Source organism: Hemitrygon akajei, chromosome 1 (assembly GCF_048418815.1).
Source record: "Hemitrygon akajei chromosome 1, sHemAka1.3, whole genome shotgun sequence".
In the NCBI taxonomy this organism is placed as follows: Eukaryota; Metazoa; Chordata; class Chondrichthyes; order Myliobatiformes; family Dasyatidae; genus Hemitrygon; species Hemitrygon akajei.
The window spans coordinates 108,600,703-108,615,942 of NC_133124.1; the positions used below are offsets into that span (position 1 = coordinate 108,600,703).

General features: G+C 38.5%; 1 protein-coding gene across 2 annotated transcripts in view; it reads right to left on the reverse strand.

Annotated features, from left to right (window-relative positions):
* The window catches only part of LOC140729601 (KAT8 regulatory NSL complex subunit 1-like), a 147,403-nt gene that overhangs the window by 35,600 nt on the left and 96,563 nt on the right, over window positions 1-15,240 (reverse strand). For both annotated transcript variants that reach the window (XM_073049563.1, XM_073049555.1), the window contains exon 2: window positions 10,292-10,433. In XM_073049563.1, coding sequence (XP_072905664.1) covers window positions 10,292-10,433 — 142 coding nt within the window. The remainder of the gene's footprint in view (window positions 1-10,291; window positions 10,434-15,240) is intronic.

Genomic DNA, 15,240 nt, shown 5'->3' on the forward strand with positions numbered 1-15,240 from the left:
GCTTTGTGGAAGATTTTGCACCCCAGACCTTAAAGATGCGCGCTGAGTTTAAAGGCGCAATGAAAGTGCTTTTTGATCGTGGTTTCAAACCTTCTCTTCGTAACCCTGCCGATCTACGAATCAAGCTTAATACCAGGAAATACAAGTGGTTCAAATCAGCGAAGGAAGCTGAAGCGTTTGTGGCAAGTCTTCCGGCTATCCAGTCATCTTCAGAATCTGGTCGGACCTCCTAAAATGGTGGATAAGTACTCCTCGTAGTAAAATTACTTTTTCTGGACTCGGAATTCACTTGAATCACTCAGACATTATTCATTGAAACTTTAAGGGCTGTTGACAATCTCTCCCGGGATTTGGTGTGTGTGTAATCTATTTTTATTCTTGTATAACTTTACCTACAGAGTTCTACAACTAACTATAACTTGTTTTGGAGGTTCGAAGTCTTTAGTGAAGGCCTCCCTGTTTGTCGGTTCACAGTTCAATTGCTGATTTATTTTTCCTTTGTTTTAAATATTTATTTATTTTATCTTTTTTTTCTTTTCTTCACCCCTTTTTTCTAATCTCTGAATTTTTTCTCCCTTCTCAGTAAATGGTTGATAAATACTCATCTTGAATTTATAATTTTCCCCTTCCTCTTCTTTTTTCTTTTTCTTTCTTACCTTTTTTCCCCTTTCTCTTACTTTATTCTTCTATAATTTTTCGCGGGTAGGTTAGTTTTGGTTTTCTTCCGATTTTCTCTGTATTAAGTTTTATATTTCTGCAGAAGGTGTTCTAATGTTCTAAAGTTATGTTTTCTAGTGCATAAACTAGTTACTATTTGCTATAGTGTTTATACGGAACTGTTGTTAATGACACAGATCTGGAAGTTGTATTTGGGTTAATTTTTTTGGTAGAGCTAGCTACTTGTTTTGGTAGCCGTCTAGTTTTGGGTTGTGCGGGTGGGGTGGATTTTCCAGTTCCAACATCTCTTTATTGCTCAGGACATGTTTATATTTTGACCTTACGAATCTATGTTTACATCTCTGCTCCCAGACTGCTATTGTACTGCTTGACTTTTTATATGCCTGCTGCCTTTTATGCATTAGTAATTGATAATGGCTAGTGCACTTAAATTCGTGAGCTGGAATGTAAAGGGATTGAACCACCCTGTTAAAAGGAGGAAGGTATTCTCACATATCAAACAACTCAAAGCTGACATTGCTTTCCTCCAAGAAACTCATATTCGTTGTTTTGATAACTCCCGGCTTCTGTCAAAGTGGGCGGGTCAGCATTTTCATTCATCCTTTGCGGCTAAAGCTAGGGGAGTTTCCATTCTTATTAACTCAAATATTCCTTTTGAACTCCATAATAAAATATCTGATACAAATGGCCGTTTTATTATTGTTTCTGGTAAACTATATAACACTAGAGTTGCACTAGCAAACCTGTATGCCCCCAACTTTGATTATGTTAACTTTTTTGAACGGTTTTTCCCCTCACTACCAGAATTAAACTCATACTCTCTTATACTGGGTGGTGACTTCAACTGTTGGTTAGATCTTAAACTGGACCGATCGTCCTCTGTTACCAGATCACCTACTAAATCTGCCTTAGCTATTCAATCGTTTCTCTCTAATTTTGGTATCTCTGATATATGGCGTTTCCTCCATCCTACGGAGAGAGATTATTCTTTTTTCTCACATGTTCACCATACCTTCACTAGAATTGACTATTTCTTACTCGATAACCAACTTATCCCATTTGCCCACTCTTGTGACTATCAGAGTATACTGATTTCTGACCATGCCCCAATTACCCTCTCTCTGAACTTTCCTGGTCTCCCTCAGATGAATAAACACTGGCGGTTCGATTCAACTTTATTATCGGATGATGATTTCGTCAAATTTATTAAGGATCAGATAACCTTTTATTTTAACACTAATACATCACCTGAAGTGCCATCCCAGATTGTGTGGGATGCCATGAAAGCATATCTGAGGGGTCAAATAATCTCTTACACAGCAAATCTCAATAGAAGATCCCGTGCAGATCAGGCAGACCTCATTAACCAGATTAAAGATTTGGATCAAATATATGCCCAAACTAAGAACCCTGAATTATACAAGAAGCGCGTTGAACTCCAAACTAAATTTAACCTTCTGTCCACTCAACCTGTCGAACGCCAACTTCTCGAAAGCAAGAGTCGCTTTTACATTCATGGGGATAAGTCTGGTAAATTCCTAGCCAATCAGCTGAGGCGTTCCAAAGCCAAACAACATATTACAAAGATCCGGAAGGAGAACGGAGACTTTACATCGGATCATTTAGAAATTGATGATGCATTTAAAATTTTTTATTCTCGGCTTTATTCCTCTGACTCTCTGAATGACAATATCTCTGTGGATCAATTTTTACAGAATCTGAATATCCCCTCACTTTCATCTGATTTCAAAGCCAAACTCAATGCGCCTATATCACCAGAAGAAATATCTTTTGCAATTTCTGCACTGTCCTCAGAGAAATCCCCTGGACCTGATGGGTTCCCTGTGGAATTTTATAAATCATTCTCTTCACTTCTTTCTCCTCAGTTACTTTCAGTATTATCTGGCTCGTTTAATTATGGCAAATTGCCACCCTCTTTCAATGAGGCATCTATTATTCTTCTTTTAAAAAAGGGCAAAGACCCAACAGAGTGTTCCTCGTACAGGCCGATCTCTCTGCTCAATGTTGATGTAAAGATCTTAGCTAAAGTGTTGGCTCATAGATTAGAAACCGTTATTCCCTCCATTATCTCCGATGACCAAACAGGCTTTATTAAAAACCGTCTCCCTTTTTTTAACATTCGGCATCTATTTAATATTTTATACTCAGTTCCAACTGAGACTCCTGAATGTGTTATCTCCCTTGATGCGGAGAAAGCATTTGATCGTATAGAGTGGAACTACCTTTTTGCAGTCTTAGAAAAATTTGACCTCGGCCAAAGTTTCATCTCTTGGATCCAATTGCTGTACCTGTGTCCTACTGCTTCTATTCTAACTAATTTTCAGAAATCCCAAGTATTTAATCTCAAACGTAGCACCCATCAGGGATGCCCCTTAAGTCCCTTTCTCTTTGATTTGGCTATAGACCCTCTGGCGATAGTATTTCGAAATTGTCCTGAATTGACCGGGATTTGGAGAGGGGGTGTTGAGCATAAAGTTTCTCTCTATGCTGATGACTTATTACTCTTTCTCTCAAATCCGTCTACATCCTTACCTCTAATGTTTTCACTTCTTGACCAGTTTAGCCAGATCTCTGGCTATAAACTCAACTTACATAAGAGTGAACTTTTTCCAATTAATAAAGAAGCACAAGAACTAATATTTCGTGATCTCCCTTTTACAGTAGTCCATAATCAATTTACTTATCTTGGAATTACAGTCACAAGGAAGTTTAAAGATCTCTTTCGTAAAAACTTTGTCAATCTTTCATATGCTATAAAACAGAGTCTGGTACAATGGTCACCTCTATCTATGTCCTTGGTAGGTCGTATTAATGTTGTTAAAGTGTATGTTCTCCCCAAATTTTTATACTTATTTCAATCTATCCCAATTTTTATTCCTGTATCTTTTTTTGATTCCTTAGACTCTATTATTTTGTCATATCTGTGGCAGAATAAGTGCTCTAGAATTAATAAAATCCACCTCCAAAAATCTAAAAAAGAGGGTGGCATGGCTTTACCTAACTTTCGCTTATATTACTGGGCAGCTAATATACGTTGTGCTGCCTTCTTGTCTTTCTTCCACGGTCAACCCGAGTGCCCTAACTGGGTGGCAATGGAGTTGAGCTCCACTAAAGAATTATCTATATCTGCACTTCTTGGCTCTGCACTCCCTAGCAGTCTGCCCAGATCAATAGCTAATCCTCTGGTTAGACACACTTTGCGTATATGGGCTCAGTTCAGGAAATGCTATGGTTTCCAGGGGTTTTCCGTTTCTAGCCCTGTCGCACATAATCACCTTTTTTTTTTACCTACTACGTACGATTCAGCATTCCATGTTTGGTACAGGAAGGGCATTAGACATTTTGAAGATCTCTTCATTGATAATCGCTTCGCTTCTTTTCAGCAGATCTCTGTTAAGTTCAACCTGCCTAACGCTCACTTTTTCAGATATCTCCAAATCCGACACTTTACTGCTCCTTTAATTCCTAACTTTCCTGAAATGCCTGCGAAAAATGCTATGGACCTATTTCTTTCCATTAATCCACTAGGTAAAGGTTTAATATCAATTATCCTAGATAAACTAGCAGCCTTACGACGGGCCCCTGTGGATAAAATTAAAATGGTCTGGGAGCAGGATTTAAATATCTCCTTATCCGAGGAGAGCTGGGACTCAGTTCTCAAATCGGTTAACTCAACCTCCCTTTGTGCTCGCCATTGCCTTTTACAGTTTAAGATTGTTCATAGAGCCCATATGTCTAAATCTAAACTATCTCGATTCTACCCTGGCATTAGTCCGCTCTGTGATAAATGCAAGAGGGGCATGGCCTCTTTCATCCATATGTACTGGTGCTGTCCTAGCTTGGAGAAATTCTGGAAAGATGTCTTCACTACACTATCGGGTATTCTGAATCAGCACCTAGAACCTAACCCCTTAATTGCTCTGTTCGGTTTTTGGGGCGAGACAGATTTATGTCTGGGTCCGACCAAATGCCAAATACTATCCTTTGCCTCTCTCCTGGCGAGACGCTTGATCCTCCTTAGATGGAGAGATGTTGCCCCGCCCATTCATGCGCAATGGCTTAACGACATTATGGCCTGCTTGGACCTCGAAAAAATTCATTATTCATTTCCTAATTCTGATCTAAAGTTCCATAAGGTCTGGGGACCTTTTATCAAGTACTTTCATAACCTTCCTCTTGACTAGGGTTTTTTTTTCCTTTTTTTTCCTCTTCTTTTCGGTCCCTTGCTTTCAGCTCCCTTTTTTTTTCTGGTAGTAGGCATTATTATCCTCTGTTGCTAAGTGTATTCACAGTCTGGGAGTTTGACTGTCCAGACTTATACTCTTTATACTGTGTGGTGGTTGGTCTGGAGTTGTTGTTGTTTTTTTCTTGTGTTGTGGGGCTTGGGGAGGACACTAAGCTCACTTGTCTTTAATTTAGGTGCTTTTTTGTTAAATTCTCTTCCTTTGTAGCATATTGTTATTGTATGCTTAATCTTGCACTGTATTAATGCTCCTCATTGGGATTTGGGGTTTTTAATTTTGTAAAGTGTTTTGAAAAACTAATTAAAAAATGTATTAAAAAAAAGTGTTACCGTAAATTCTGGTGTATAAGCCGAGAATTTGGCTCTAAATTTTGGTCCTGAAATTAGAGGGTCGGCTTATACAGAAGGTGCCAACTTTGGAAAAACGAATACACGGAAGACAGGTCGTATTTATTGGCTGTTTTTGAGTCAAACTGGTTCCACTGTCGACATGACTGTCGCATGAATTCTTTGGTTTGTTTAAACTCACATCTAGTGGCTAGAGCATGGACATCAAACCACCGGGGATGACTGCAATGTCCATATTTTCAGCTTTCAATGATGCTTTTGTCTCACCTGACAAGTACGCTTTGAACAGGCCCCAGACAAGTCGCGACTTTTCCTTCCGACACTTTCGGGACGTTGACGCCACAACTCTTTAACCCACTTCAAGCAACCCGCTTTGTCCATCCAGCAGCGTTCTTGAAGGTTAACAACACCCCGCGGGAATTTTCTGAGCAATCTTTGTTTTTTGTCTCAACACAAGATCACATCTATTCATAAATCGGGTGCACCAACTTCATGTAGCTTTGAAACTTTTGCTGACCTCACGGTGTTCTTCGTCCCATTTCAACGCTTGAACTCAAATCATTTCTCTGGTAACAATGTATCCAGACGATCGCTGGTGATTCACTCACTCTAAAACTTTTTCTTCCAGTTCTGGCCACTGGCATGTTTTCCCACGGTTTGCACATTTCGTCTTTGGCATTTCCCTCAGCGTGTCCTCTGCCTTTCTCCACTCTCTTACTCTCTCATTTACACTAAACTTTTTAAGCAGCTGCAGAATTATTCGTTCCTTTAGCAAAATCAACAACCTTCAGCTTGAAGCCAGCATCACATTGCATTCGTTTTAATCTTTTGTACATGGTGGTCGCAAACTCAATACCGAGTACACGGACTGATCCCGCCACCCAGTGTTATGTTTTAACAAGATTACGATGGGCGCTAAATGGTTTCACTCGGGTTACATTTCAGTGGATTCTTTTCCATTGGAAACCTAATCCAAAATTTCTCTCCCTGATTTACTTATTAAGAATTCACCTCTAACACTCTTCAATGTGTAGGCCTGTTTTCTTAGCAGGTACTGGTTCACAAAATTTTCAGGGTCCAGATCAGGCAAAGCTGAGTACCAGCATGTGAGATCTTATGATCTTTTCTGGTTAAATCAAAAACCTCTACAAAAGGGGTCAGCTTATACAAAGGCAACATGAAAAAAATCACTTTTTTTAACCTTGAAAATGGGGGGGGGGGGGGGGGGGGGTCACCTTATACTCCAGAATATACAGTATCTTTGGCTCTCTTGTTTTTCTTCTAATCAGTTTAATGTTTTGAAGTTACAAAACAACAGTAGCGACAAGGTATTTTTAAGCCCAAGACTGCTACCAACCTGTTGTAGTGCAGCGAGACATTAGAGCATTTTTTTTTTTAAAGTGCAGCAAAGATCAGTCCAGTTTTTAAAAAAAGATCAAGTTTTTTTAAAAAGGCAGAAAAATAGAAGAACTTATGGGTTCATGAGCAGTGAAGATGAGGTGAAAATAATCATAAAAAATCAACTGAAATGGCTGGCTATGTTGGAAAGTTAATCATGTTTGAATTCTCAACTGGTAACTGGCACATATATACTGAGCTAATTGAACAGTATTTTGAAGCAAATTAAATAGCAATGAGAAATGAGCACCAACTTTGCTAAGTGTATTGGGTTTAAAGGCAGACAGTTTGCTTCAAAGTTTAACTGCTCTAACCAAACCAGCTGAAACGAGCTTTGCTGATATATTAAAAGTAATGCAGGAACATCTAGAACAGAATTCATTGTTGATTGCAGAATACTTTAGGTGTCTTAAGCAGAATCAAAAGGAAAGGGAGTCCACACTATGCGTTTTTGAAAATATCTCCATCCACATTGAAATGGAGATTTTGGCGAATCTCCTCCTACTACGCATGCGCAGGACACATCTACCGAAAACAAGCGACATGTTTGATGCTGAATCTCACTGTGAAAGATTTGCTGCACGTTTGTTCAGTTACAGACTAGAAAAACTTAACGACGGGCAGCTGTTGCTTCTTGCACAGGAGGACTTAAAAGTAAGAAAAAACAATAACTGAAGCGTATGGAGGCAACCGACAGGGACAGTATGACCCGGCTGATGACAAACATTGAAAAACTGACGAACTCCGTTGCATTGATAAAGCACACTGATCTGCCCAAGCGGCGTTTTCAAAAATACACACTTTGGAAAGCATTTCTGAAAAGCTCCGGCATAGAGGGACGAAAACGCCGTTTTAGTGTGGATGGAGGGTAAAAATGAAGGCAAAAAACTTCAGATATAGATTTATCCGGTGTAGTGTGGATGTAGCCTGAGATTGCATTCACAGCCACAAGTCTCACCTGCCAAGCAGAGTGACCTCCCTCACCAGAAAGTACATTATCCCACTGGTATAAGAAATATTTTACAGTAGTTAAATCTTCAGGTATGAATGGAACTATTTAAAATTTACCTTGCTGCAGAAGTCTATATAATAGTTGTATCATATTGTCTATTATGCAAGCAAGCTGAAATGCATTCTACATTGAGTTGTAATCTATAGCTACGTAGGGATGGCATTGTGTATTTAATATTTAAATAATATTTGAGTAATCTTGTAAATAATATTGTTTCATAAAGCATTCTTTGTTGTTAATATAATTCATTATGGTTATATGTAAAAATAAATGAATTGCATATGTGATGATGTGATAGGTATGCACCTCATTTAAAGTTTTTAAAAAAAGTACAAGACCCATCTCCCAACTCTTGTTTTCTTTTCAATTAGTTTAATGTTTTTAAGTTATAAAATGTAACACCATTAAATGTTCCTCATATGACAAGTCTTTCATTACTGGAATCATTTTCATTAACCTGCTTTGAACCCTCTCCAATGTCAGCATATCCTTTCCTAAAAAGGGACCAAAATTTACTAACAATACTTCCAATGAAGCCTCACCAGTGCCTTATAAAGCCACATTACATCCTTATTTTCATATTCTAGTCCCCTCAAAACAAATGCTAACATTGCATTTATGTTTCTCACCACCAACTCAACCTGCAAGTTAACCTTAGGGAATCCTGCATGAGGACTGCCAAGTCCCATTGTACCTCAGATTTTTGGATTTTCTCTCCATTTAGAAAATAGTATTTGCTTCTATTTCTTCTACTAAAGTGCATAACCATAGACTTCCCAACGTTGTATTCCAGCTACCACTTCTTTGCTCATTCTTCTGATTTGTTCAAGACCTTCTGCAGCTTCCCCTTTTTTCTCAGCACTACCTGCCTCTCCACCCATCTTGGTATTGTCCATAAGCTTGGCCACAAAGACATCAATTCTGCCATCCAAATCATTGACATGCAAGGTAAAAAGAAACAATCCCAACACCAACCCATACAGAACACTTGTCACGGGCAGCTAATCAGAAAAGGCTCCCTTTATTTCCACTGTTTGTCTCCCGCCAATCAGCTAATGCTTTAGAGTTTTAGCCATGAGGCAAAACTCTAGAGCAAACAGGATCCAAGGCATTCCTGCAGGACAAGGCCTTTTCTTTGTATTAAAGCTATAAGCAATAATTTCAGCTCTGGTGTGAAAAGTAGGACAGAAGAAAATGAAGCATGCCAATCACATTTGTCTGGCAGGGTACTAAACAGACATGAGAAGATACTTTGTCACACAGAAAGTGGTTCTTGCTTGGAATGCTTCATCAGGAACAAAAATTGTTCAACAATATGTTGAAACAATATGTTGATTCAACAATATGTTCAAAAGGTAGCTGGCTAAATACAAGAAAATTGACAAATATAGTAACTTACAGTTTACAGACTTACTGGCCAGTTTGAAAGGATCATGTAAATAGAGATTAAATGCAACTACGACATTGCACAATATACATCAAGCACAAATGAACTTAATTATGGGAAATTATTTAAATATGGAAAAATCTTGGTATCATGGGTACTAAGGCTGAATGATTGCTCTTGAAACAAAAATCATATTTCAATTCTACCAGACTAACAAGGCTCTTTTTTTAAAGCAATTTTGTCAAAATTAAAGTCATAATATATCAAGGTAGCTATACACCTATACATCAAGACGACATATTTACGAATTCCTTAACAGAGAAACAGACACTGTGAAAAGGGATTTATAAACAGAATTTCAAAGTTATAGACATTCACAACGGCAAATAAGTTCAATTCCAAAACAGCAGAACTAGAGAAGGTACACATTCACCACTAAGTTGGAGGGATGATATAGGACTAGGCCAAGGAAATATTTGAAAATACGGTCAAGTAGTAGTAAAACCAAAAGTTAGTGAAGGTCAGCAATTTCATGAATGTTATGTAAGCAGAAATAAGTGATTTTTAATTTTTTTTACATTGGGAGGCATTTGATAAGGCAGTTCTGAAACTTAAAATTTCAGTTTGAAAAGATGTTATTCTACAAGTACCAAAGATTTAATATCAAGACAAGTTGTATTAACATAGAAAACTGAGATGGGGATTAAAATCATTGTAGAAATTCACCCTGATGTTTGTAATTATTCAAGTTATTTCTACTTTGGCAATCAAAATGCAACCATGTCACTGAAAAAGGCCAAGATCATTTTGATACCCAAGAAAGTTACTTTGATGCAATAACTGAAAACACTTAACTTAAAGATAATATGTTATCTTTTTATAGTTCTGAACTTTCATCTGTTACTAAATCTGAATACTTTTTCTGGTAGACACAAAAATCACTCAGTTGAATGTAATTGGAGATGTTCAATATTTAAAGTAATGTAATAATGTATTACCACCTCTCCTGTGCAAAAATATTAGTGTCATTAAAAAACAAAACAAACATCCCAGCTGGAAAACGTTGCTAAAATAACAACATATCCCCTTGATCTACAACATTTCTAAATTTTGAATTAATAGTGCACGATGTGCAAATAGATGGCATTGTCTTACACTTAAGGGGGAAAAGAGCTTCAGGCCCAATATCAATCTCTGCACTTACCTTGTTTGCACGGATCTGTCTGTATATGTCTGTCTGCTGCCGTATTCGGTATTCTAGGTCAGACACCTGAGCTTGCAACCATGTCCAGCGGTTGACAATCGCTGCCCTTTCCACAGCCCATTTCCACTCCAAGCGACGGTGTCTGTGAACAAATATTAATATGAGGATTTCTACAGAATGAACCAATTGCTTATTTTAACCTCTGTTTAAAATAGATCTAAAAATAAAAATATATATTTATTATAAAGGCCATTGCAGCAAGATACTGAACTGCATTATCCAGGTACTATGAAAAAAATTGCTTGTGTAACCTCAATTAGCTCAAATGTTATTAATTGCAGTTTGGAAGATTTATTCATGTACTCCAACAATGGAACTGACTGCAGTTCCCATCCCTGAGAAATGCATATGCTGGGAGATTCTGCATACTTTTAAACAATTAATGTATGAGGAACAAGGAAATTGCACACATTTGCATAAGGAACTAGGACTATGCAAATAGACATCTAGTTTTACATTATTTCCCAAATAAAGCAACAAGCTTAAATAATTTCAGCTTTTCAAGTGAAAGGAAAAGATTGTACTAACTGTCCAAGTCCAGTTCACTGATTTGATTCACTGGATAGCTTATCAGAGGCAATTCTGCAATTACATGGTCCAAACAACATGAAGTACAATCTCACCCTACTCTCTCACATTCAAGTAGCAAAGCCTTTGGGTTAAATAAATAACAGAACAAAACAGGAACAGATGTCAGACACCTAACCTTTCAAGATTCCCCTGGAAAATGGCTGATAGGCCCCACTTCTAAATTCCTCCCTTCTGCCCATTGCACAAAGCCCTCAATTCCTCATTATTTGAATCATTAATCTACCTCCCCATAAATATCTCCAATGATCTAATCATCACAATCTTAAGTGATAGGGAATTGCAGAGACTCCCCACCCTGGAATTGTACAGCATGGAAATAGGTCCTACAGCTTACTGTGCCTATGTCAACCAGCATGTCTCGCAATACTAATTTCACTTGCTTGCATTAAGTCTATAATCCCTCCACGTCTTGGTCATCCAAGTACCCGTCATGGGGCCTTGTAAATCTTGTTATTGTTCCTGCCTTCACTACCTCCTCTGGCAGCACATTACAAATACCAGATAATGTGTGAAAAATTTACCCCTCAGATCCCCTTTAAATCTCCTCATTCTCATTTTAAATCTATGCCCTCTCACTTTAGATAACCCTACCACTGGCTATCTATCCAAGCTAGGTTTTTCATAACTTTATAGATATCTATCAGCATTCTTCACTCTGGGGCAAAAGAACCTTGCATCTCCAACCTGTACTAGCAATGCCTTCTGATCCAAGCAGCTCTCCCTCTCTTGCTTATTCACATCCTTCTAGAGAGGTGGGCAGAAATGCACACAATACTCCAAGTGCAGCCCAACGTTTTGTACCACTGTAACATGAATAGTTATAGTCATACAGTATGGAAATGAGCCCTTCAAAATACTGCTCCACACCAATCAAAATTCCTATCAAGCTAATCCAATTTGCCCACATTTGGCCAATATCCCTCTAAGCCAGAGGTTACCAAGCTTTTTTATGCCATGATCCCCTACCATTCACCAAGAGGTCTGTGGACCCCAGGTTTGGAACCCCTGCTCTATACCTTTTCTATCCATGTACTTGCTTGAGTGCCTTTTAAATGTTGTTAATGCACCTGCCTTACCCACTTCCTCTAACAACTCAATCCATATGCTGACTACCCTCAGGGTTTAAAAATTTGCCTCTCAGTTTCTTGTTAAATCTTCCCCCTTTCACCTTAAACTTATGCCCTTTAATACTTGATTCTCCAACCCTGGGAAGAAGACACTGCATATTGACCCTATCTATGCCAATCACAATTTTATAAACCTTCTATAAAATCACCCTAATTCCACTATGCTCCATTAAAGCAAGTCTAAACCTGCTCAACCTCTCTCCATAACACAGTCCTGGCAACATCTCCTTCATACTCTTTCCAGTGTAATACCCAATGCTATGTAATATTTAATGCTTCAGCTGATGAAAGCAAGCACACCATATGGCTTTCAAAGCCACCATGTCTACCTTTCCTCCAGTTAAAAAAAAATGTACTTTTTACCCCAGGGCCTTTCTGTTTAACATTCCCCAGGGTTCTGCATTCACTGTACATGCCCTTGTCTGTCTACCTTCTCAAAATGCAACTCTTTGCACTGACCCAAGCTAAATTCCACCTGGCTGTTTTCTCAGTTGGTCCATATCCTGTTGTAACATTTGACAACTTTCTTAACTATTCCACAAATTTCAGGGTCATTTGCAAATTTACCCACCAGAAGAAATTAGTCTATGCTTTAATTTAAAATGACCACTTCCTTATCTCAAAACTATGTCCCCTCAACTGAGACTGTCCCACTAGTGGAAATAAATCAACATCTAACTGTCATTCCTCTAAGTAAATAAAGTTACTCACTGGGTTACTCTGACAGGCAACATCTTACCGATTGAGGACAAGGGTAGCAAAATCCACCACAGATAAATTCACATCCAGGTAGTAGCATCTGGAAATATAGCACTATTCATCATCACTGAAGTAGAACTTGGAACTTGCTAACCAACACTAACGGAGGACCAGCATCAGAAAAACTGAAGTGATTCAGGGAGGTGGCTCATTGCATTGAGTTTGTTGCCATACGTTGAACTTGCCATCAAAACTCATATCCCATATACAAATAAAAAAAATTCCATCATGTCTTTCAAAAGGCCTAACAGCAGTATGACTCACTGATCCAAATTTTGAAACCTGAGTATTTTGTTTCCTGAGGAAAATGCTCAAAACTTAAACACCGGGGAATGCAATAAGCCAAATAAATTGAAAGCATGTGTACAATTTCATAACTCAAATCATAACACGAGACAAAAAAGCTACAACTATCAACAATACTCATTAACATAGACAAATCACGCAGTATGCAATTAAACTGTACTGACCACAGATACCAGTCCTATACTCTATCAACACTCAGCACGATTAAATCTTTTAAAATAGTGAGTCATGAAAAATTGGCCACCTTTTCCCAGAGAGAAAACTCAACTGTACCTCCCAAAGACAGTGAATGAGGCACAATGACACAAAAAAGGCCAACAGTTATACTGACATACAGCCACTACAAATCAGAAGTAATGTCTTCTCCTCACTGACAATCAACACAGGCTCAAGAATGCATGCTTAGCCCACTGCTCTACCCTTTCTAAACTGATGACTGCGTGGCTAGGCACACCACCATCTACAAATTCTCCATTGACATAACTGTTGCTGGCAGAATCTCAGATGGTGACAAGGAGGTGAATAGGACTGAGATAGATCGGATGGTTAAGCAATATTGCACACATCATCAGTAAGAGCAAGGATTGATTATGAACTCGAAAGGGGAAGTTGGGAAGACATACACAAATCAGGGGTCAGTAGTGGAAAGGGTGAACAGTTTCAAGTTCCAAGGATTCAATAGCTCAGATGATCTATCCTGGACCCAATATGTATAGTGATACAGTCACAAAGATGGCATAAAAGCAGCTACACTTTATTAGGAATTCAGGAGATTTGGTATGTCATCAAAGACTCCAGCAAATTTCTACAAATGTACTGTGGAGAGCATTCTGACTGGTTACATCATGACCTGGTACTGAAGCTCCAATGCACAAGGATAAAAAAAAAAGGCCAAGGTTTGTTGACTCAGCTGGCTCTTGGGCACGACCCTCGAGGACATCTTCAAAACGTGGTGCCTCAGGAAGACGATTATCAATCATTAAGAACCCTCAACATCCAGACATGCCCTATGCTCATTACTACTATCAGGGAGGAGATACAAGAGCCTGAAAACACACACTCAATGTTTTAGGAACAGCTTTTCTCCCTCTACCATCAATTTCTGAATGACCCATGAATACTGTCACAATTTTGCTCTCGTTTGCTCTCGACTTACTTCGAATATCTGAAGTGGCTGATTTGATTGATTTTATTCCCCATCATCTGAATATCTGAATTCATTTGTAGATTATCAGGATTTTGAATTTTAAGATTAGGCATCAAACATATAACAAAGCTCTAATAATATATGATCTGATTACTCCAAGGTGGTTCAGCATCTGGCTTGTCAGGTCATGGTTCCCATGCTATCCCCAAGACTGATCAGGGCACTGATCCTTGTGCTCACCTGATAGTCATTGTGTCCAATTCAACATACTCCTCGAGAACTCACAAGTGACCCAGTTCATGTGCAATTTTAACCTTACTCAGTTGACTGGAAAATTTATTATAAAACTATGTACATGTTTTTAAAAAATCACAAGTGTGTTGCTTTATTAATAGGAATTTCATCCAGTAACTCCAAAATAATTTGCTAGTTTGGCATGAAAAATTTGAGCATGCAAGGTATTTGGAGTTTCACTGTCTACAACAATGTTAGTGCATTCCATATTATACAATGCATGAATAATCCTATCAAAAACTAAATGAACAGTTAAACCAAGTAACAATGAGCTATAGAACCATATAACACTACAGCACAGTACAGGCCCTTCAGCCCTCCATGTTGTGCCAACCCATATAATCCTTTTAAAAAAAGTACTAAACCCACACTACCCTATAACCATTTTTCTTTCATCCATGTGCCTGTCCAAGAGGCTCTTAAATATCCCTAATGTTTTAGCCTCCACCATCATCCCTCGCAAGTCATTCCAGGCACTCATAACCCTTTGTGTAAAAAACTTACCCCTGATGCCTCCCCTAAACTTCCCTCCCTTAATTTTGTACATATGCCCTCTGGTGTTTGCTATTGGTGCCCTGGGAAACAGGTACTGACTATCCACCCTATCTATGCCTCTCATAATCTTGTAGACCTCTATCAAGTCCCCTCTCATTCTTCTACACTCC